Here is a 26,440-nt window from a genome sequence, read left to right as displayed (position 1 = left end):
TCTCCCAAAACAAAGGTTCAAATCAAACTAAATAAAAAGTCTTCCGTATTCTAAAAAAAGGGTAGTACATATAATTTATTGTAATATATGCAATTTAAATATGTTGTAGAATAATAATACAATGAATGTAAGCTACTCAATTCATTACTGATCAAATTTGTTGAATAAGAATTGATATTGTGGAATTTCTCCATAATAGGTATTAAAAGACCAAAGTGCTAATATGTTGCAGGACAGGGGAGAACAGCTCAGCAGTAAAGCTAAGGAATGAGGTAGTAAATGAAATGAAGGAGTTCAATTACCTGGATAGCAAAATCACAAGTGATGGAAGAAGCTGCAAGGACATTGCCAGCAGAATTGCCCAGTCTAAGATTGCCTTCAATAAGAAGAAAAATCTATTCACCTCAAAAAACATAAGTCTCGACGTAAGGAAAAACATGTTGAAAACGTATGTATGGAGTACTGCAACATATGGAAGTGAGGCGTGGACAATGGGGGTGAGAGAGGAAAGAAGATTGGCTGCATTCGAGGCATGGTGCTACAGAAGAATGATGAAGATCAGTTGGAGAGATATGATTACAAATGAGCAAGTTTTTGAAAGAGTGGGAGAGAACCGGAACTTCTTGAAGTGGATCAAGCAAAGAAGAGCATAGCTGATTGGCCACATCATCAGACATGACACTCTACTGACAAGGATAATGGAGGGAATGGTTGAGGGAAGGAATATGAGAGGAAGACCTGGGCTGGAGTATATGGAACAATTGCTACGGGATAAGAGATGTGGATCATACTACGAGCTGAAGCGGAAAGCGGACGACAGAAAAGCATGGAGAGCTGCTGCCAACCAGCCCTACGGCTGTTAACCCAAGAGAGAGAGAGGTATTAAAAAACCACATTTTTATTTTTGTAACATCCACATTTATTTATTTATTTATTCTTATGGCTTTTATCGGCAGAGTGATCCTTTCGGATGTTCTGCCTTGCCGTATTACCATACCTACTACTACTTAGTAAAAATAGTAGGTATTACCCAATTTTCTCAAATTTACTCATTTCCTATCAACACTCAAGTTTATAGGTTATGTATTGGGTTCTTTCATGGCTTACTTTAGATTCTTCTATCTATAGTAGGCTATGGTTCTTCATATTTTCTCAATAAAAATTTGCACTTTCACTTCCTGAGTTTCTATTTTATAAATTTTGAAATCAAGAAAACTATTTAAAAACACAAAATCTCATTTAAAAAGCAAAAACTATAAAAATGTTGATGTTAATATTGAACTGAAAATTTCACATTACAATATTTTCCCATGGTAAACAAACTGATTACATTTATAAATCACATCCACATTATTTTATAAATGGTATAATTTTTTCTTTCCTTGCCCTACCTATTAACATAGGTAAGGAAAGTATTGCTTCCAAAAAAAATTAAGATGATAGGTACCCCAATTTCATGTTTAGTACTATTCGTCAATTACTCAATTACTATTTTTTATAAACTTCATGGAAAGAACCACTTGGCTATGCGTAGACTCCAGTTAAAATTGGAAGAAAACTAGAGGAATTCCATGAAGAGGAAGGGCAATGAAATCACTAATGTTATTAGGTTGGAAGGAGTTTCTTTCTTGGGAGTATAGTCTATTTAAAATTCAAAATGTGATATTTTAGAGATGTCAGTAGTTGGGTTTAAGACCCAACTACTCAGTAATTACTAACTACTTACTAATCACTAATTACTTAACTACTCAACAATCAGTAACTAGTAAGTTACTGATAGCCTACCCTCCACATATTACTGTGTGAAGTGAAGATAAGTCTTCAAGATCCCACAGTTAATCAGATGCCATTCAAAACATCGAGAGAAATAAGTTACAAAAGGGAACTGAAATCTGAAATATCAACTCCCCACCATAAAACCTTGTTCAAAGATTAGAGGGATATCTCTGCTACGATTGTTTGAGATTAAATCCGAAAGAACATCTGCTTAATCATTTTGAGTTCTCACGTTATGCTATGAATGGAAAAGATTCATAGCAGGGAATTTGGATTTAAAATAACTCAGGTCTTCCATCTAAGGAATTTCGAATGGCAAAATCATTCCAAGCAATCACATGATCCTATTAGGATTGGATTCTATAGTCTCAGTCCAAACATACAGCTGCTGATAGAAATGTTACTGTCGATGTCGGGTTATCAAGCCAGCACGCTTGGCTTTTCAATGCAATTTAATCCCTGTCTACTAATACTCTCATCATCTCTGGAGTCTCATTGTCGAAATTATACTGCGGGAAGTACATTCGTGCATCAAGTAGACTGCTTGAGAGGAATAAAGTGTTACAGTGTACGATACAGTGTTACAGGGCTACTATATCCAGTACAATAGAATTAGTGATAAATCTCAAAACAAGAATTTAATATAAGTAATCAACTACAGAAAAATAACTATAAGTTATAACAACTTCCTTTTTTTGATTGATTGTTAGCAGATTGAACTAACATAAGACACACCAATACATTAATGTTAGCTTATAGCCTAAACATCAGTTGAGAGCTGAAATAACACGGCTCACATTTTTCGTTTCGTTGATCAACACTTTTCGGATCATTTTGATAGGAATTTTAAATGATAAAGTCCAATTTTCACAGAGAGCTTTTTGTTTCTCCTCACTCATTATTAACTCTGCAACAGGTGTTCCTGTAAGGAAATAATCTTAATACAGATAATTCCTCATTGCCCCAAATTTCTCAGTCATTCATGATTCAATCTTGGATGAAACACTGGATAAATATAATAGCTGATAATATAAATATAACATACTTTTTCAACGAAAATCTTACCTGAAAGTTTCCCAAATTTCCAATAATTGTTCAGAGCACAGTTCAATTATTCGATATTATATTGTTTGATATTTTTATTCGATATAAGCGGCGTCCAGTTATGAAGCTGCACCTTTCATTTCAATAATTGGAATCAAATGGAAAAATTCTTTATTTGGCGGAGTCAATAAAGTTAAAGGAGTAGGCCTATTCAACAAGAGCACTAGAGTAGGCCTATTCAGTTTAGATACGAAAGTGTGGTATACTGACCAGTAGGAAGATGGGACTGATGTAGGCCCAGCATATCCTCCAGAAGAGGCCAGGCCGGTGGCCGAGCATCGTCTCGATGTCTGACGAGAATCGGTTGACGCCGTACACCCAGCAGACGCCGGCCGCCTCCACGAACACCACGAACAGAATCGCCAGGCCCGGCCCGTACACGTTCAGTAGGTTCACCAGGTAAACGCCGCCCTGCAATACACGTTGCTCATCACTAAATGGCCATTTCAGATATCATACAATCCATTTTTGCAATAATATATCAATACACTGGATATCGATAGACTGGATATAAAGCGCCGTATCAGAGAAGCTAAGGGTATGTTTATTATTAAAAGGCAGCTTCTTTCCTCAAATAGTCTAACCTTGGAAATAAGAAAGTGACTAATAAAGAGTTGCATTTGGAGTATAGCTCTTTATGGGTCTGAAACGTGGACTATTGGTAAGGCTGAGGAAAAGACTCTAAATGCATTTGAAGTGTGGTGTTGGAGGCGTATGCTCAAAATAAAATGGACTGACAGAGCTACGAATGAGGAGGTATTCTAGAGGGCGGCAGAAAAGAGATTTCTTCTGAATTTTCTCAAGGCCAGACGACATTCTGGGATTGGACACATAATAAGACACGACGCATTCACTTCAAGTATTCTGGAAGGTACAGTTGATGGACAAAGGGGTCGTGGGGGCGGCTACAGTATTTAAGACAAATGACGAAAGATCTGGGTGCTAAGAGCTATGTACAATGGAAGAGAGTAGCAATGGACAGATTTTAGATGGAATGCTGCCAACCAATCAAACGATTGAGCTGTAAGAAGAATATATCAATACAATAATTATAATATAATGCCCACTGGTATAGTGAAAAAGTAGCATAAGAAGATATTTACTTATTTATTTATTTTTACAAAAATCTAGTAGTGCAACAGGCATAACAGCCCAAACGCACTCATGAATGCAGGAAATACATAATTTAAAATTATTACAAAGAAAAAAATATATTTATATAAATACTAGAAACGTAATAGAAGAGAATGATTAAAATTGTACATGTGAAAAACAAGAAAAAAGTATTATAGCTACTTCGAGAAAGAAAAGATCAATGTTAATGGTAATTGATAAAACTAAATTTAATTTCACCATATAAAAGGTATTGGGCGTTCATGTTCCAAATTTCACTGTTAACTCAAGCTGATTGTCCCAGTAGTTCTTCGTAAAGTTGTGACGCTGGTTGTCTCTCATAATGATGGTTGTCGCTGGTTGTCTCTCATAATTATGGTTGTCGCTGGTTGTCTCTCATAATTATGGTTGTCGCTGGTTGTCTCTACTCTTGAAGGGCTTGTCTCTCTACCTGGGAAGGATATTTTTAATATTCTTTCCGAAGAATGGACATTAATATGTTCAAAGCTCCGCCAATTTATGTAGATGCATAACAATATAATTATCTATAGTTATTATATTACAAACTGCTTTTTCATTTCATATTACAGTTCAATAATTATTTTTTTAGTCTATATTATGTAAATTCATCTATAATTTTGCTGTATTGTAAGCTATTGTATATAAGTGTATAAGCCAGTATATATTGCATATCTACATAAATAAAGTACTCAATCAATCAATCAATACTCTTCCATGGTTGATAGAACCGAATCGAATACATCGAACAATCGAATAATTTATTATTAATCTTGATTGAATCAGTTACCATAATTGAATGAGATTTCTTATTCAATTTGATTGATGAAATATATTAAATTGAATTAACAATTTGATTGATCTGAATAAATTAAATTGATTTTTTTTACGAGAATCAAAGCTCAATCGGCAATCGAACTTACGAATTACAGTATTGTAATATCTTATTTATGTAATTGTAAATGGAAGAATTTCTTTATGATTTTATACTTAAACGAGGAACATAATTGTATTCGAATTTTGAAAAATAATCATTCATAAAGTTCAGGATGAAATTGTCTTTCAAGACTTTTTTCTCCGGTACGGTCATGAAGTAGAATCTGATAACAACTGATAACCTATCTTTGGTGAATGACTTACCAGTCATCTCCTTACATCAATTAGTGTGACAATATACAATATTCTAGTTTCTTAGTAATAACATTTCCCAGATCAATAGAAAATATACATAGTTGGAGTTCATTATCAAAAATGTTCACTCGAAATTTCCGAGTTGAATGATTTCGTAGAAAGCTCACAATCAATTTACAATGACCTTTTTCCGTCAAGAAAATTCTTATTCAGATTGTAATCACTCAGGATTTCCTTGTTTTCATGTGACTATCAGCTCCCTGAGAATATTCGAATCGAATAACTGTTTATGAATAGTTAAAGTCTTCTATTTGGATTATAACTATGAAAATGGAATACGAGTATTTGCTCATTCAAGTGAATTAATCCAGATGAATGTAATCAATAATAATTTGAAATTATCATCAACACTTTGAAGTCCCGTATACTGATTTATCTCCGACTTCGGAACACACATGGAGCGGAAAAGTGAACAGAATAATCGGGTGAGCACTCAGTAAATGGGCAGCAGACAAGACAGAGTCACACCACAGCTGATAAGGGAAGAGCCCAACGCGCCGACTGGTATAATTGAATAGGTGCATTCGTAAAAAGGGGGTAGACGAAGCAAAAGAAGGAGGAGACATAAGGGAATAAGGAAAGGGAAAGGGAGAAGAAGAGGGGGGAGAAGATAAAGAAGAAAAAGAAAAAGAAGAAGAATGAGAAGGAGAGGTGGGAGAAGTGAATGAAAGAGAAAGAAGAAGGAGAAGAAGGGGAGGTGGAAGAAGAAGATAAAAGAGAAAGGAGAAGAAGAAAAAATAAGAACAAGGAAAAAGGGAAGAAGAAGAAGAAGAAGAAGAAAAAGTAAGAAATAATAACAAGAAAAAAAGAAAGAAGAAGAAGAAAGGGTGAAATATAAAAAAAGAAATTAAGAAGAGAGAAAAGCAGAATGGAAAAGGAGAAAATCTAGTAAAAGGAGACGAAAAGGAAGGAATACGAGGGTGAGGAAGAGGAGAAGGACAAAGAAAGAGATGTGGAGGAGTAAGAGGAGAAAAAATGGAGGAAGAGAAGAAGAAAATATAAGGAAAAAGGAGTCGAAAGAGAAGGGAAAGGTGGAGAAGAAGGAAAAGGAAAGAAAAAGAGAAAAGAAGAAGATGAAATAAAAAAGAACACGGAGAGGAATAAGAAAGAAGAAGAAAAAAGGGAAGAAAAAGAGAAAAGAAGATGAAATAAAATAAAACAAGGAGAAGAAAAAGAAAGAAGAAGAGGAAAATATTTAGAAATAGGAGGTGATAGTACAGCAGATGAAGATGATGAAATTGAAGAATTAATAGGAGAAGAGTGAGGAGGTGGAGGAGGAGGCGGAGGAGGAGTATGAGAGAAGGAGGAGGATAAGATGGTGGAGGAGAAGGAGGAGATGGTGGTTGAGGATTTGGAGGAGAAGAAGTAAGAGATAAGAACAAGAATCAAAAGAAGTAGAAAAATTAGAGGACGGATAAGAAGAAGAAAAAGTAGAAGACGGAAGAGCAGATAGAGTAAGAAGAACAGGGAAATAAATTGGCACAAGGGAGAGTTGAAAGCGGCTAAGACAAGTGGCTGAGGAGCACATGAATGATCCATGAGGAGGCGCCTTCCTCCTCAGATAAGAAGAGCCAACCTGAGAACCAGCCGAATAACCTCTCCACATGTTTCACGTTAAAACAGTTCTCATGTCCGATCAATCTCAGTCAATGCAATTGCAATTCAATGACCTGCTCTGCTCTTGGGTTGGTGCGCTGCGCCTCCCGTTTAGGTGGTTGTAGTGGATCCAATGCTTGAAGCCTTGACGCTTTCAATTGAGGCGGCGGCGGCTACCATTCAGCAAACATTCTAATTGGAAATGCATTTGCTCTGCCTGTTTGTTCATTGTTCGGCTCTTACAGTTTATCTATCTGCATATATTGCTCTAAGCTTCTAAGATCACAATGTCCTGACCGGCATATAGTGATGATATTAGATGGATACTTATTGCGTAAATATGGACTTATATATGTACTGTATAAATATTATAAGTCCATATTGGTTCCATTGGAAGAAGCACTCAAGAATGAAAAGTATTTTGAGATGACTTTTTATAATTTTGGAACGTTTATTTTCATGTTAGATGATAATTTGACTCGATTTCTAGATGATTTTTCAGATGAATTAGATAATAATTTGATAAATTGATAATTAGATAAATATGGACTCGAAATATTTAGCACGGTTTTCGAAGATAGCATTGAAATTATGTACGAGTCGCATAGATATGAAATTATAAATTTAGCACGGTTTTTGAAGACAACATCTAAATAATAACGTGTCGGCAATACATGGAAGGAAGAAGTCGATGTGGACATTGCTCTTCGCAAAAAATCAAGGAAATTAGTATAGGAATTATAGCTTGAATCATATAATCAAAAAATCATCTCACAAAGAAGTGTGATTCTCATGTGAAGTGTGAATTTCATCTCAACTGAAAAAGTGCGGGATAAGATTCAATATTTCAAATCATTGAATTAAATCAATTAAAATTTAACGACTTATTGTGCAAAATTGAACCACGAATCAACGAATCAACGATTCAACGAATTTACTAACTGTTCCTCTAAATATATCATGAGTGAAGAATATTATTATCCTTTGTATCCTATTGGCTTTGTATCCTTTGTATCCATATAATGCTTGTACTGTATTATTTAAAATAAAATAAATTGAATTGAGTTGAATATTATGTTCTCAGTTCTATTATCGCTATATGGATGTATGCGAGAAAATTCAGTTTTGTTGTTCACTTGAAACATGAATAAAATACGGAGTTTTTGAAATTTAAATTGTAAGTATTATCAAAATATATCTAGAGAAAAATCATGCATACAAGAAAAATACAATAAAAGTAATTGTAGAAAAATTGTATTGTTGTAGCTCAGAAACAACAGAATATTGCTGTAATTACAACGGTATTTGATTGTGTTCAGGAATAATAAAAGAAATCATTTTCAGAACTCGAATGTAGGCAATCTAGATAATGAAAAGATATGTTACGTTAGTACGTTAAACCAGTGAGTGGTTCAACGGTACAGAATCTCTCAAGGAAATGTGAATTTTCAGAGATTCTGTTGGGAATATGATAATGAATAAATGATGATCTATTAATTTGATAATTTTAAGATTATCCTAGATGTTTCAAATTCGTCTTCTCTTTCCTTGACAGTAACGTCTTTCTCATATTTTGAATAATTTTCAAACAAATTTATTGATGAAGGGTTTTTATAAGTTTTTTTTCTAATAGATACCATTCTGTGAGTGCCACAAAGTTTTTTGTTTTCATCAAATAGAAACATCAAATTACTAAGTAGCTCTATTTCTGTATGAGTGAGTGAACGAACATTCATAAGTTAATTCGGGCATAAAATTGATATATTCCAACACGCACCTTGGATTCGAGGTAGTATCAACAACATAATATGCTTGCATTCCTATCAGATTTAGTTGTGACGAGGGGAAATGAGTATTTAATGAGTTAAAAGAGGGTTAACGAGAGGATGATTTTTGGTACTCACGTAAGTGGTTGTCGGAAGGGCGCAGAAATAAATTGCTACCAACAGAACGGCGACAAAAATTTCCCGATTCCTCCCCAGAACTCGCGGATATTCGTCGCAGAGCGCCGTTATCATCGCTTCTAGTCCGCCGAACGTGCTGTCCAAACCTGAAATCGAATAAAAACAACACGTTTTTCTCTTGTTTGATGAATAAAAAGTACTTTACACTGGCTTAAGTGAGGGAAAAATAAGTTTTTGAATGGAATATTGAGAAAAATTGACTAAAAACATCTCGAAAAAGAATATAAAAAAGGGTTTACTGTCAAAAAACTTGATAGTGAGCCTGAGTGGGAATCAAAATTAATTTTTGATTGAAATGAGTAAATAACAAGCTATCAAGCTATAAATGAGAATGTGAGAGCTCCGGGTTTTACCTATCTAGGGTTGATTTTCAAGATCAAAATCGAAATCAAAAAGGTTTATAGTCAGAAAAATATCATACATGTTATAATTAAGTCAATACAATTCTCCCATTTTCAAAAATAGTATGATATCTTATTATAATTATTATTTTTAATAATAATGATCAATGACGCAGAAGAAAGATGTCGATGTAAACATCGCACTTTGTAAAAAATTGAGATTTTTAGCTTGAAATACTCTATCAAATCAACTCACAAAGAATAGCTCAACTGAAAATGTGCGAACTTAGATTAGATTTTTAAATCATCAAATCAAATTTAAAACTCAGATTGTTTGAATTTTTAATAGAGTAATTCGTACGCTCTATTATGATATAGATAGATTTGCAATAATATAAGGAAACTGTGAGTACCATATTACTCAAATCGATTTCATATGAAATTATTGGATAAAGTTTTTAAAAACACTAGCGAAAAAATTTAAATTGCTTATAATGTGGCCCTAAACCAATTTGAATTTCCCGTAAAGAACCATATTTTTTAAGATACGAGTACTAATGGCTAATTTTTTTTTATTCCTATCAAACTGAACATGTTACATTGTAAGTGTAGTATAAAATCAAAACCAATCGCAGTAGTTGCAAAGATTCAACTGATCAAAAAGTTGGGAGAAAATTCACAGGCTTAACATAACAGATGAAAAAATAATAGCGTGTTGATTTATGTGAGTCTCGAAAGTACAAATTGATTCGATAAAAGTTACTCATTACTAATAATTACTAAGAGTAATGAGTGAATTGAACGATCAAATTGTTCAGATGGAAAGTAGGCTACTTATCAATAGAAACGTGTTAAGCTACCTTCTCCTATTCGTTGCAAGGTCTATACTACAGACCTTGATTCGTTGTGCATCCAATATTCATTATATGATTTTCTTTGAAGCAACAGTAGGTACTGTACATCAGGAGATGTGACAGAGAACAGTTTGAGATGAAAATGAGTAATATTCTGTAAAAATTTGAAAGTAATATAATATTATTGCTAAATGATAAATTGTGAGCTCAATAATATTATGTATCTTGCATAAATTAGATTGACCAATGTCGATAAGCTTACCTGTAACAATTATTATTGAATTTATTATAACTTGATAGAGCCAGAAGGGTGCCAAAGCCTGGACCTAGGGAGAAAAATATCTGGGACGCTGCATCTATCCAAACCTGTAAGAGATAACATTGTCAAACTCACTAAAGAAAAGTAATATCATAGAATACGAATAGAGAAACACCCATGTTGCCCTATTCATTTAGTATGTTTTCAAGGTGATATTTTATAGAGTAAATACTTTTAAGTCAATATTATGTTTTAATAATAGCTCCGAATCAATTTATTTCAAGTGAAAGTGGAGAGAATCACGTTGGGTATGAGATTTAGATATGAGACAGAGGAACTCACCAATTATTACTCAACAAAATTATAGCCGAAGCATGTTCTCTTTTGTTATAATTTGTCTAATTCGTGAATTGAAGATGATGGGGAACGAGACTACGCTAATAATTGCAAAAGTTTGATGACAAATTGTGCGATATTCATGTGTGACTTTCCAACTCGCCATTATTGTTGAACAATAATTGCCAGTTGTCAGAAATTTAGAAAAGCCCACTTTCATTAACCAAGTATAACAATAAGTCACTCAATTACTGCCAATTGATTGCATAATTTCGAAGGAGTTATTAGTCTTTTCAGAGTGGCATACAATAATTATTAATTCGAATAATCATCCTAACAAATTAATTGCATGACTTGATTTGGTGAAGAGAGTTTGGATTTCGAGATTTCATCAATAATTATCTCCATCGTTATTACATTCACTTTCATTCGTATCTTATCCTTCTCTTTTCCTACTCTCCCGCTTCTCTTCTCCGACTCTTCTCCTCCTCCTCTTCTTCTCTTCCATTTTCTTCTCGTTTTATCTTTCTCACCTCCTTATTTCTTCCTTCATTCCATCTTTTTCCTTTTTCAACCGTCTCATCTCCTGTGCTTCTAATTCTCTTCTCTTCACTCCTCTTCTCCCTCTCTACTTCTACTTTTTTCCTACTCTTTTCTTTCTTCCTTCTCTTCTCCTTCTTTTCACCTTCTCTTCTCCTCCACTCCTCCTCTTCTCTCCTTCTTATCCCTCTTGTCTTCTGTGCTTCCCATTTTCATTCCTCCTTTTAATGCTATCTCACTCTTCTCTTCATCCATCCTTTCCCTATAAAGTATTCCCTATGAAGCAAGTCAAATGTAGACAATTCTCTTATCCACCTTTGCTCCTCATCATTCTCTTTGACTCCACCTATTATGTTTTCTCTTCTTTCACCTTTATTCTCTTTTCCACCACTTCTCATCTCCTTCTCCTCACTGACTCCCTTCTTCACATTCACATCAGAATGAGACTCATTTTTTCTCTCGATTATCAAAACCTCATAGAAATTAGGGATTCTGTCACCAATTCATTATTTCAGTTGAGATTCTACAAATTTTATCTCATACTCATACTACAAGAGTTTCCCCTAAATTTCACTTAATTGAGAATGCTTCTGATAATTCATTCTTACAATAGTCGATTAGTCTTAAAAGAACCTCAAAACCGTCGTAGTGCACAATTTCAATTGATCTTGCTGACATTTCATTGGCGAGTAACGCACCTACACCTACTGATTTAGAAAATCGAGGAGCTTCCGTGCGAAAATAGTTAGTTAGTTGCTGTTTACAATCAGAAACGAATTAGAAAATCGGGGGAAGGTAATGACTGACTGATTGTGCGAATTGATGACTCAGCACTCGAATCAATCGCAGATTCAATCAAAGATCCAGTAAGAGAAAGGGAGAGAGAGAATGAGAGAACACATTCGTGTGAAAGAGGCAGAGTACCGGCTTCCAGTCAGTTAGTGTTTTGTCTTGTACAGATTCGACGTTTGTTCGTCGCTAATGGCAAGCCATTTGAAACTCGGTCCTGAAAAGAGTATAGTCCTCAGTAGAGTAGACTCAGTTCAACCCTCAACGAACGAGTCACTTCTGCTCTGGACTTTTGCCATCGGTTTGGATTAGATCAGCAGATAGGAGAGTTGTTGCTACTCAACCGTCAGACTGTGGGACTTCTAGGTCATTTGCATTTGCAAATTGATTGTAACTCTGTGTAAATAAATACTGCACGGTCAGACTTGCAGACGAGTTTTTCGTGGAGAGAAGTTGTCTGGGAACAACTTTTCAACAAAAATTTAAGAGGGGATGAGTTTAAATTGTTGAAAAACCTCATGGAAAGAATCTGACAGTGGATTCATGACGTACTTACATGGACACAATGGCACTTATTAATAAGTGCACTCAGTGCAATAAGTGGTACGTAGTATTAAGTTTTGTAATAGACTAATAAATTTTCAAGTCCACTGTCATACTTGCTGATGAGTTTTTCGTGGAGAGAAGTTGTCTCGGAACAACTTTTCAACAAGAATTTAAGACGGAAGAGGGGATGAGTTGAAATTGTTGTAAAACCTCATGAAAAGTATCTGACAGTGGATTCGTGAAGTACTTGGGTCTAAAGTACTAAAGTACTAAAGGTCTGTTCAGACATTTATCCTTGTTGGATATATCATACCACACAATATTCAGAATTAGCCAATAAAATTATGTATGAGAGAACTTCAATTCTTTGTTCTTTCGTCCAATTAACAAAATACATGGACACAATGGCACTTATTAATATAAGTGCACTTTGTGCAATGAGTGGCACTTAGTAATAAGTTTTGTAATGGACTAATAAATTTTCAGGATTCGTGTATTGTGAATGAGTTGGATTTGATTGAAATTTCAAAGGATGGCTAGTTCGTTGATCATTCTAGATAGTGTTTTTTGATTAGGATTAATGTATTTGAATGAGCTGAGAATTTGAGAAACTATGAGCAACAAGAGTCTCTTCTGAAAATTAATAAAGTATTTAAAAAAATGAATGTGAATAATATAAGAAGAAAAATCTCTGGTCATACAAAGTGGAGACTTTCGCTCGAATTCAGTTTCAAATGGAAAATATAAGTAAAGGTAATCAAAATTGAATTCGAGTAACTTTCTCGTATAAACTCTTCGAAAAAGATCTTCTTCAAAATTACTTGTTTAAAATTACGTTCAGGATGGACCATCGTGAGTTTCAGTAAAATAAAACTGAAATTTTTATTGATTGGAGGTCATTCAATCAGTTCAATCTTCACAGTCTATATCCATGGAATATATCAATAAAATATTGACATTGGAGAGGATAGTTCTATTTGTTAGCCACGAGTTCAAAGCTTCCAAAGCAATAAAATTTTCGAAGTCAATTCAAACTTCATCCAGGAAAAGGTAATATCAAGTACTATTCTAAAAATTAATTAACTCAGGTATGCAACACTGATGTAGACAAATATTGTCATTTTTTACATGCACAGAGCAGCTTTTTCTTTTTCATTAAGGACAGTTTTAAACAATGCAATCATCTAATTACTGTTGATAGAGCTGCTCCAGGCGAGTCATACCAGTTAATTAAAAAATCTGGTTGCTGGAAATAGTCTTCATCCCAATTATTTCGGATTCATTAAACTGGAGTTGAATTAGAAGCAGCGACTTGGAGAACTTATTTAAGTGAAGTTTCCAGGCTCAGTGAATACATTCAGTATCTACAATTCCGGGTGAAACAACAATTGAACTGCGATAGGATTTTTCCTAGAAAAATCTTTCCCAGATTTTAGTTTCTTGAAGATATTTTTTTTCTTCGCAAGTTTTTGCTACGAGTCGCTCTTCGCATCCTCTCCGCCATCGCTCCTTATTTCTCCAGTCATCCTCTCGCAAATCTCTTAATTCCATCTCTTTTCGAACATTGGCCATCCATATTTTCCATGGCCTACCTCAATCTTGATGCTGGTTTTGGAGTTCATTCAAAGACTCTCAATGGTATTCTCTCCTTATTCATTCAGCTTAGATGGCCATACCAGTCTACCTGGTTCTTACCAATGCTACTTAATATATTTTCTTCTACATTCATCTAACTTTTACATTCTTCTTTTGTAGATAATATAATGCATAAAATGAAGAGGAGACTAGGTAAGTTATGCAAGTTACTCAAGGTAAGTTAGAACTTAATTTGTATTCAAAATGAGAAAACCTATTAAACAGACATGGATTGATTGAAGAAACTTCATATTGAACACCAAAAATGGATTAGAGCTAATAAATTTGATTTGCAGGAAAACGTCTGTTACAGTACTTATCATGTTGTACAGTACATATCATTATCAGTAACAAATACTTAATACTGTAGTAAGAAAAGCGATCATTTCTACGGTATGAATTTCTATTTCATAGATACTTGGAATCTCTCTCATCAAGTTTAATGCACAATAGAAAGGGGAACTTGGAAAGATAATTCATTTTTTCGTGCTCACTCCAACTTTTAAAAATGCTCTTGACAAGAGACATGAGAAATGGGGGTAGATTTTTTTTTAAAGTTTCAACCACAAATTATTTTGACTCAAATCATTCTCTTTCCACCTTAGTTCTTTCCCAGTTCTTCTTGGATGCGGGCTCTGTGAAACGTGGTGTACTCTATTCTGTATACCCTATATAACTCATACCTTCATGCAATATCAACTGTTCAATGTTCAATGATTCTCATACATTTTTTAAACAACCAATGAACAAGGATTAATCAATATTTTGAATACAGGTAGGCAGCTCAATTTCACTATTGCAATGAATGTTTTTTTTTATTCATTCATTAAATGAATATGTTAGACAAAATCTGTTAAGTTCTCCATTTTTCATGCGTTTTGCATGTAATTAAGGATTATTTTTTAAGGTTACGTTCGTCTATTATAGACTTATTCCACATCTTTCTCTTTGAAATTAAATTTTCTACAAGTTCTGTGAAAAATTATTATGTGTTTATTCCACATTTAACATAGTAAATCTGCTTCAAACCTTAAAGGAACTTGTTTTTCGGGACCACGTTTCGCGTATTTCGTCACATATCTTAAAAATGCTGTAGCTACAGGTCTGGAAACGGTTCTATTCAATTTTTAAGTTTTATTTTACATCCTAGATTTTACATCTTCATTTAACAGCCAAAAAATACCCGAAGGGCTTCGTTTCAGCAGGGGCACAGAAATTCAGACGAAATCTTCCACTCTGTATAACTTTATAACCAAGCATTTTCGGACCTATGTTAATTTGTAATTTTTTCTTCTTTTGATGTGAGGAATCACGCCCTGACTGATGGGCACCTTTTTCAGAACACTCTGTATATATTCTTTTAATAAATTGTTCAACATCATCATTACTTATCACTCGAGAATAGTTTTGAAACATTTTGAAAGAGTTTGACTCTAACCACCCCAAATAGAAACCACAGATTTGCAATTCTCCTCTTATTATCCTCAATTTCAAAGAAATACTGATTTTTTCATGGAAAAATTCTACTGAAACATCCCATAAAGAATAGAGCTACATTACCATAAATTATTCAGAGCAAGTTTTTAATTTCAAGTTAATCATTATTGATAAATCAATATTGCTTAATCAGTAAAAATAAGCACAAAAGTGTAGAGATATATGGTAGAACTCATTAAAAAAATCAAAACTAAGATATTGAATAATTTCTATTGAGATATTGGCCAATATCATATTAAGAAAAGGAATAATAATTGTACCAGGCGCGGATCCAGGGGGAAAGCGATCGCCCTGACTACTTTTCCAAGTGGTGTTTTCGAATAAAAACTTCGACAATTTTCGAACGGAGGGGTCCCTCGAACGACAACCCCAATCAACCCCTCTCCCCACCACAGGTCAAACTCCTGGATCCGCGCCTGAATTTTACAAAATAAAAATCAAATATTGAATTACAATAGCTTGGAGAGGCAATATAAAACTGATAAATGTGAAATTCAATGCATGCCTCTATAAAAAATACATATTATTTTGTGAACTTACTTTTGAGTATTTGAGCTTGTGCCATTGAGGTGTGAGATAGTATCTTATGCCTTCACTTGCTCCAGGTAATGAAATGCCTCTGACTAAAAGTATTACAAGAACAACATAGGGGGCTAGAGCTGTCACCCACACTGCCTGCAAAAAACAAACAAACAGAAACTTCTAATACATTCATTCAAATTAGTTAAATGTATCATATCTAGTAATTGTTTACTTTATTTTAGACTTGTTTATTATAAACCATGTTCAATGTTGACACATAAATGAAATACAATCAGAATGGTTGACAGTGTTAGAAAATAGATGAATATTGAAACAAACAATTTCACTCACAACTGAAACTTATTTAACAAAACAAATAATTTTATTCATTCAGATGAGATTAGATTCTGTTTCTAGGTAGAAAATTGATGAAATATCCACTTGAACAGACCTTTTTTATTTGGCCAATATTGGAAAGGGAAACAATGAACACAGCAAAACCAGGAAAGACAAAGAAGAATTGAAGAAGTTTGCTGAAGTAGAAAGAGAACTGATTGTCGACTGGTAGCCCAATATTCTGCTCGCCAATTCGGCTAGGTTAGGATGTGGAAGGCCAATCTTTCAGGCTGAGTGCGTGTTCTTGATGCATCAGCCGTTTCATTATGGGTGCAAACCGAACCACTATCAACAAATCGAAAGGTGTGAAGAGGAGGTGATGAAAAAGAAGAGAGAGAAACGAAGGAATGGATGATAAGAGAAAAAAATCTGGTCCTCTGGGTCGGACAGAGTAATGGGGGGTACAGCATGCATATCCAGCATTTCATCACCCTCCTCTCAGATTGCCAGGGGTCCCCTATCATGCTTTATCACCACTCCAACAAATGACTAGTCCCTCTCCCCTCTACTTTCTCCCTTCATCCATCTCACCCCTCACCTGTTTGTAACATTTCCAACCATCATCCATTTCCCAAGCACCACAGACGACCTTCCCCCTCCTCTCTAGAGCAAGGTGGCTGCTAATGAAATGGCCCAGAAACAATGTGCAAACTTCAAAAGATTTCACTGTATTCTCTTTCTCTTTTCCCTTTTGCATTCTGACTCCCACCAATCCCCAACTGACCCCCATTTTCACTCTCTCACCACCCATATTGGAATGCATCAATGAGCATAATATCTGTGTGTATGTGTACGGTAGGCTTTGGTTTTCATTTTCACCATTAGCTTTTTCCTCCCCTCACATTTAAGGAGAGAAAGGAGTTGAATATCTATGTCAAGAGCAATGCTGCATACATGAACTGGGTAGCATAATTTCTACAGTTAACTTAACATAATGTAAAATGGAGTAAGTTTTGTATCAGAGCTATAGTTTTGTACTGTATACTGTAGTACATTTAGAACTACATTTGGAAGTTGATGAGCCAAATAAATCTGTCTATTCTGAATTTCACACTGTTCCTACGGAAATTCCATCTGAATTTCACAGTTATCTACCAGAGATTGGTTTTTAACATGTACCTAATATACCTTTCATTCCGTCATTCATTTTATTCAAGGATGTTATCACAAAAAAATCTGGTGTGGCGCACTCACACTACTTTCCTTGCCGTTATGAAAATTGATCACGTGACGCTAGTGTTCACGCGCATAAGAGTCTGCTATTCAAAGATTTGAGCCAGCTGGTGACAGGATAATAACGCTGGAGATACACGATGTGTGCTATCTCTTCATAGTGAATGATTTAATAGAATCAACAGTTGCCAACAGTTTGCAATTGAATAATCACATTTTCTCGAATTTCGAGCTTATTTTCAATTTCAGGTGGAAATGTTACTGAACATTAATTGTAGAGATTTTCATGCTTAATCTTTTCCAATTGAATTTTTTTGTTTAAATTGTATCTGAAGCCTGATAATTGGGAATCTAAAATCAAACTTCACATAGATGAGGCAGAGCTCCTGAAATTTTTACAGATATGGGACTTGTGGCAGTTGATACAGCTTATCAATGACTATTCTAGGTATGAATTTGATCGAAATCGTTGCAGCCGTTTTTGAGAAAATCGCGAAAAACCCTGTTTTTGACAATATTTTTGTCATTCCAGCCGCCATCTTGAATTGCATTCGATCGAAATTGTTCGTGTCGGATCCTGTAAGGACCTCAAGTTCCAAATTTCAAGTCATTCCGTTAATTGGGAATTGGGACATGAGATATCGTGTACACAGACGCACATACACTCATACACACACACACACACATACAGACCAATACCAAAAATTCACTATTTTGGACTCAGGGGACCTTGAAACGTATAGAAATTTAGAAATTGGGGTACCTTAATTTTTTTCGGAAAGCAATACTTTCCTTACCTATGGTAATAGGGCGAGGAAAGTAATGAAACGTATAGAAAACATGAAATTGGGTACTTTAAATTATTTTGGAAAGCAATACTTTCCTTACCTATGGAAAAAGGGCAAGGAAAGTAAAAATGAGCCACCTTCATACGCCAATATTAGAGTAAAATCAGACTAGTAGTTCTGTGAACAGTAGACCTCACGCAGTATTCTCATCCTCAAGTACCTGATTGAAACTATAGACCTTATGGAAATACAGCAATAGACTGGCTTCTCTACACAACTGTGTAATCACTTGTCAGCTGATTTATGATGAATAATTCTATAGTCTGATTTTTACTCTAATATTGGCGTCTGAAGGAGGCTCCTTTCTTCTTTTTCTATTTTAGGTATAAATTTAATCAAAATAGTTGAGCCGTTTTTGGGAGAATCGCGAAAAACCCTGTTTTTGACATTTTCTCCATTTTAGCCGCTGGGGAGATGAGATATCGTGTACACAGACACACATACACTCATACAAACACACACACACACACACACACACACACACACACACACACACCACACACACACACACACACCACACACACACCACACACACACACACACACACACACACACACACACACACACCACACACACACACACACCACACACACACCACACACACACACCACACACACCACACACACACACACACACACACACACCACACACACACACACACACAACACACACACACACACACACACACACACACACACACACACACACACACCACACACACACACACACACACACACACACACACACACACACCACACACACACACACACACACACACACACACACCACACACACACCACACACACACACACACACACACCACCACACACACACACACACACACACACACACACACACACACACACACCACACACCACACACACACACCACACACACACACACACACACACACACACACACACACACACACACACACACACACCACACACACCACACACACACACACACACACACCACACACACACACACACACACACACACACCACACACCACACACACACACACACACCACACACACAAACATACAGACCAATACCCAAAAACCACTTTTTTGGACTCAGGGGACCTTGAAACGTATAGAAATTTAGAAATTGGGGTACCTTAATTTTTTTCGGAAAGCAATACTTTCCTTACCTATGGTAATAGGGCAAGGAAAGTAATAAGCATTTTATGACAATTATGGCCGATGAATTTGCTGTTGATCATCAGCAACGGAAGATTATGTTAATAATCATGACAAGCAGATACTGTAAATATTGTTGTAGATTGAATCTTTATATAATTAAATTTCTTCTACATTGAGATGCCATTAATTTTCGTGCCTTGTCGAATAGATTTGGGCGATTGTCTCTTAATAGATAGACAGAAAAAATAGCTCTCATGCAATTAAAATATTCTTCCTAAAATTATTATACCTTGTTATGTTATTGTAATGTTTCTAGGCTAATAAAATAAAAATAAAAGATGAGTGGTATTTTATCGTTTAATTTACTAATCAGATTGTACTTTATTTATCTTACATTCCCAGTTCTTCTTAGAATTCAAATAGTGGAAAATATTTGCTAATTAGAGAATATTCTATCAGCTCACCTTTCCAGTGCTTCTAACTCCCTTCCACAAGGAGAAGTAGACCAGGAGGAAAACAGCTAGAACACAGATGGCTAAGGACCACTTGATCGGCCCTATCCTGTCCAGGCCGTTCGACTTGTCCTGTTCGAGAACACTTCGTCTGTAAACATAACAAACAAATATTTCGAAAATGAAACGAGAGAATTTTTTAAAGATAAGGGTGGAATAGTCATAATGTAACAATAAAAGGGCAATAAACTGTATGTTAAATTGGAATAAGAATAACTTAAAACAATAAGTGATTCAGAGGATTTCAATAAATGATAGGTATATTACCGTATTTACTATTATAATAATAGAATTATTTCTCATGACTATGCACTGAATTCAGGCTAGATTGTTGAAGTAAACCAGTTTCATTTATGCATTTCATTGAGTCATACCAGAAACAAGACTTTACACAAATCAAGACATATTTCCAGATTTTTCTGGAAATATTTCTTACAAAACATTTATTCTCACAATATGTCACATGAAAAATAAGAAGGAAAATATTTTCCACAAATCAAGACCTGAACTCAGATTAGATTAAGAGCTACTCACTCGAAAACTCGAGTCACCTTCTGCAGAAAATCTAGAAAACTGGCAACTAACCTGACACTCTGAGTGATCAATTCATATTCTACTGAAGCTCATCAAAAAACTCACTCTGTGCTCATTCGTTATATTAAAGCTCAGTATGATTTGTGATCATGACAATAGAATGCTCCATGTTTTGAAAACAAGAGAATGATTTTACGGTATCAACAAGCTCGAGATATTTGATCACAGGAGTGCACTGGAACATAAATTATTTCTATAGCAATAGTATAGAGTATAATCTGTATATATAATAAAATGTAATCTTATCGTATTATTTTATAGAATATAATCTGTCTATGATCTGTATAAGTTTTCTCTGGCAATAATCACTATTGATAGAGTTCAAGTGCACAGTTATAAGTCTTACCGGGCCATGTTCAAATGTCTCTCGAGGCTTGATAAAACCATAGAGAAAAAATAGCATAAGAAGATATCCAATGTTATAGGTAGTTTATGTTCCAAATTTTAAGCGGATTTTTATAAACTCAAGTCGATTATTGTTGACTATTGTCTATTATCACTGATTTTGCCGGGTGAGAGTGTAAGAACGGCACAGTATGAGAGACTACCAGCGTCACATAGCTTCACGTAGTAAACTACTAGAACTATAGGGTTGAGTTAGCATTGGAAATTGTAACTACTAGGCCTATAGAGTTAAGATAGCATTGGAAATTGGAAATTGTAACTACTGGGACTATAGGGTTAAGATAGCATTGGAAATTGGAAATTGTAACTACTAGGACTATAGGGTTAAGATAGTATTGGAAATTGTAACTACTAGGACTATTGGGTTGAGTTAGCACTGGAAATTTGAACATAAACACCCTATACTATTGGTTATCTCTTCTCGTGCTGTCTTTTCTCAATGGTGAAACCTGGCATGAGTCCTTATTGTTGAGGAAGGATCTACGATCTACGAGGACCACACGAATAAATGAAGTACGAGATAAGACTCGTACATAAGACTAAACAAGAAAAAGAAATGAATAAAGGAAAAACTTTTAGCAAGAAAATTAAAGCAGAAATAATAATTTTCTCGGTTCCCAGCATAGATTAGTGAGAGAGAAGAGGTAGTCTACTCACTCGAAAAACTCTTTGGCCGGACTAACAGAGGTGTTGTGGCCGGTCTCAAAGATGGGGGTGCAGTTGAGCGTATTCCACGGATTGTTGCAGCTGGTCCAGGGCAGTTCCGAGCGGAACGAGGCAAACAGGTAGTAGACTGCCCAGCCGATGATCGTGTTGTAATACATGCCCATGTAGACGTCCATTAGGCAGATGGCGTAGCCCACACCTGCAACAGGCCCACCATCGATTAGCCATTCAACTCTGTGAGCGATTTTCGAAAAGAATAACCTGATATAATTTGGTGGAGGCGCCGGGTACTCAAATCTAATCCCTCTATGACGAATAGATTATTGGTGGGAATGTGAAAAGAATGTAGTGTATATGATATTGTTCTCCTCCACCTCCTGTCTAAAGTACTTACTTTACTCCCTGAAACATAGTGTCATTTTTTCGCTTTCGGGACTAAAAAACAGAAAAACTTCCTTGGGAGTAAAAGTAACTCCATAAAAGTAACATGAGAATCATCTCTATCTTAAAAACTTATAATGGAAATAGATTAGAAGGTCTAAGCTCAGATGAAGAAGCATTTATAGAATAGTCATTGAGCCAACTGAATTCAATACCTCAACCAGAAATTTAATCAACATATGAAATATAATATGTTTGTATGATAAAGTCAATACATTCTTCATACCAGTATACTAGAAAAAAATATATAAATATTTTTAATATCCCATGTAATTCAAAATACCAGCCAACGAATATTTCCCATCAACTAATCATATTTGGAAGGCGAACATCGTCGCAGTTGTAGTTATGAGTCGGCCATTGTTGTTACAACTTTTGCTGACAGATAGTGCATAGCGCTGTCGGCGGTGGACTGTGATTACTGCCAGCTGTTTACTTCTCAGGTTATGCTGTGACACATTGCTACTGGTCACGTAAGTTTTTAAAATTATTTTATTTGCAGTTTTTATAAAAATGTAGATGGAGGAAAAATGTTGTGTACATCACGAGTGAAAAATGCTTTTTCTCCCTCAGGGAAATCATCAATCTTTCCCCTCAGGGAGAAAAAACGGTATTTTTCACTCTAGATATAGGTACAACTACAAATAACTATTTGTTAAAAAAAAATGGATGGGTAAGAATTCCACCGATAACTACCGACCTAAAACTACGACAATTATATTATTAGTAATATAATATAGGTGGAATGTGAAAAGAATGTAACGTAAATAATATTGTTTAGCTTGGCTGCCCAGCAGCCAGGGTTGACTTATCTCATACAACGTTCTGATCCCCCGATCATACTCCTAATCAAAATTTCTATGGGGTGTTAATGGGACAAATCACGTGACTGGCATATTATATGGCATGCACCATTTCAGACCGTCGTCATCATGTGATCGGATCGGAGTGGGATCGGGAACGAGCATGAAAAGTGTGGCCAGGCTTCACACGTAGTCAAGGCGCTTGAGATGGGTAGGATGACGTGTTACAAATAGATATGTACTAATTTCTACGTTAATCAGGTCGACTTACCTACAACACAATATTGATTGATGAATAAGAAAAAGGAGGTAGGAAGTAGAGGTTTATCTTGAAAACTTATTAGTACTTGATAATCATGTTTCATGAAGTGATTTATATTGATCGATCAACGTGAATTTCCCAAAACCAGATATCAATTTTATTTCCCTTATCTAACAAAATATCGTCAGAGTGGAGGGAAAATTAATATTTCTGCATTCAATATAGCTGGCATATACGCATAGCCTATGTTGTTGGAAGGGCTTAGACACGCTTGATGTTCTCAATACTCTGAGGGTTATTGCTTTTTTCTTTGACATGAAACAACCTTTCGAAACACTGATTTTGAAAACAGTTCATGTGACATGTCGGGAATAAAGTTAACAATTCAGTCGTTTAGAAGTTTTGTCAAACAGGTTTTCTTCGTGTCCAATATCTATTATATTCAACTCATCAATTATTCAAATACTCCTACGATTTAACATTCTCAAATATTTTTATCATTTCAATTTACTAAAATTTTAAACAAGTGGTATTTTTTTCGAAGTCATAATTACATGGAAGCAAACATGAAAAGCTTCTTCATCAAATTTTCAAAAAATAGAAGACCCATTTCGAAAAACACAACCATAAACTTTTATCCTTATTTTATTGCTACCGAGTTTTATAATTTATAATGCTGCATAATATCACTTTGAATGTTATGGTACCTACCATAACAGTAATTTTCTCTAATGATTTCATTCGAATTTGTAGTCTCTACTCCCATAATCTGTGATTTTTTTTCTACAATAATTAATTTCAATCATTCCAGTCCCGAAATGAAACTCCTATAATTCCAGAATTAAATTCAAACAGTTAGGAGATTCCTAAAATCCATTTACCTAATGATATTTTGGAGACACGCCTACATGAAAGGAAGCCTACTGGCTAGCCTAACAGAATGAACGTCTCTGATTGGCTGAATGTGATTGGCTAACATGACAGAAAGGTGAATTGTCTACTGGCTTCCTGCCAGAATGAACGTCTCTGATTGGCTGATTGTGATTGGCTGTCTGCTGAGACACTGTCTGCTTACACTCGTATTTGTGGGAAAAGCTAAAATAGGAGCTTGAAATCTGATTGGCCGAAGTGAAAGTCGATCTTATCAGGGCGTTAATATTCTAAAAATTTTACTGATTTACTCTCATGATTATAATATTACGTACCTATTTATGAATTTTCGTTGAAAAAAATGTGTTAACTGATAAATCCTACTATGGAATGAATAATTCAAATATAATAAGATGATTGAATGTTAGTTGATAAAATGATTCATTTAAGACCTGATGCCCTAATGGTTAGAATTTATTGGCTACTATTAGGTTTTTCTCTCAGTGTAAAAAAATCAACTCATCTATGTAGAGTGAGGAGAAAATTCACAATATTTTCTCACTTATCAGTTTTGAATATACATAATTTTCTTCGATATTTTATTTTCCTGTAACACCATCAGTATATCCTACCAATCAATCTATCAATACAAGTCATCTCAATTCCTTTCCAATCATTCTTTTCATTCCCAATCACTTTTTCTGATACCCGCTTTATATTCTTGGCTTTCTTCATCACAGCATTCTTCTTGCAGCTCCTCTCTTACACATAAAATAGATCTCTCATTGACACTTGCCATATAGCCTGCCTTCAACCTTTGAAAATCTACCTTTACATCATCAGGCTTGCATTCTGTTCCGCCTGATTTCTGATTCACTTTTCTCTGTCTGATTTGAATAGAAGCCTCCTTGTTCATGGTCCCCTCCAATATTGGATAGTCTTCCACCTATGGATTTCTCATGAGCTAACTTGATTTGAGTGTTGAACTCTACGCTGAAAATATTCCCGGTTTCGTAAGTCCTACAAATTGTATTGGGTTCTCTGATAGCAAGACAGTTCTCAGAGAACAGTTTTTCCATCCAAATTGTCATCTACTCAAGAAGATGAGTTTTGAACTCATGAGATTGAATAACTTTATTGCACTCCATCTGGAAATGTATTGCAAAATGTGAGTTCAAAACGATCCCTTAGCTGTGGCTGTAGATGAAGAGTGTATTAAATTTACAAAAAAAAATACTCTTCAAACATGATTGACATAGTGTTGTATTACCTTTTCCTATTATAATTATGTGAAGAGATCTACAATATTAACGGCTAACTAGACATCCATGAATGTGGATTTTTGAAAACGATCGTTTTTAAATCATCCACTCTAGATTGAAAGAGAATTTATCGTTAGAAATATATAGCATAATAACAAAAATTTCCACAGTATTAGATTTCAAATCCATATTTATTTAGTTTGTCAAGATTTCCTTGTTATGGGAAAGACTAGTAGAGTAACCAACTCACGCGATCAATTTTATGAATTGTGATTCAATAAATTCATGAATAAATTTATCCAAAATCAGGCTCCAAGTCATCAGGAAATGGTCATTAAAAAATCAATGAAGCATTATCGTAAATTACAACTCACAAGTCAAACTCTTCTTCCTGGTTTTCCAGATTTGTTTAAGGAAACATTATTCAACAAATTATACTCAAGATTCATAGTGGAATTTTCTAGAAAGTAAACGACACTGAAATAAAAACTCTAGCCTTCCTCACGTACTAGACGTAAGAAACTTTCCAACTAATCTATTCTATCATCGAAGCGTTGTACCTGTGAAATTTAAACTATCTATCCGATCCTTCTGATAGTCGTGAGAACCTATTCAACAAATATATTCAAGGTTAAAGCATTGTTAATTGCTCTTGTTAAGCATTCCGTGAAGTTTCGTTATAAGGCCAGAGCCACAGAGTATAGAATGCAATACTCTAATAATAGTTGCATTCCAATACATTCAATGTGGTATTTATATAACATTCTATACTCTCTGACAGAAGCAGCATTCGATTATTCTCAATTCTCATTCAAGTAGTCTATCAAGGACTTATCAAGTAGTATAAGTAGGACTATCAACGATTATCAAGTTATTTCTTGTGGATTCCATGAAAAAATCACTTACTAATCTAATCTTTCACCAGATGTGGGAGCACCTATATAACAAGTAAAATCCAGACCAGATTTCCACAGAACTCG

General features: G+C 35.0%; 1 protein-coding gene across 1 annotated transcript in view; it reads right to left on the bottom strand.

The window, feature by feature from the left end:
- Positions 1–26,440, bottom strand: part of LOC111055931 (sodium-dependent serotonin transporter) — a 77,481-nt gene that overhangs the window by 8,216 nt on the left and 42,825 nt on the right. The window contains exons 4-10 of the mRNA XM_039436596.1: positions 21,814–22,021; positions 20,110–20,248; positions 16,100–16,234; positions 10,220–10,323; positions 9,002–9,024; positions 8,703–8,848; positions 3,091–3,291 (exon numbers count right to left, since the gene is read on the bottom strand). Coding sequence (XP_039292530.1) covers positions 3,091–3,291; positions 8,703–8,848; positions 9,002–9,024; positions 10,220–10,323; positions 16,100–16,234; positions 20,110–20,248; positions 21,814–22,021 — 956 coding nt within the window. The remainder of the gene's footprint in view (positions 1–3,090; positions 3,292–8,702; positions 8,849–9,001; positions 9,025–10,219; positions 10,324–16,099; positions 16,235–20,109; positions 20,249–21,813; positions 22,022–26,440) is intronic.

Source organism: Nilaparvata lugens, chromosome 10, assembly GCF_014356525.2.
Source record: "Nilaparvata lugens isolate BPH chromosome 10, ASM1435652v1, whole genome shotgun sequence".
NCBI classification, from domain to species: domain Eukaryota; kingdom Metazoa; phylum Arthropoda; class Insecta; order Hemiptera; family Delphacidae; genus Nilaparvata; species Nilaparvata lugens.
The sequence above is the reverse complement of the archived record's forward strand: the minus strand, read 5'-3'. Positions and strand labels throughout refer to the sequence as shown.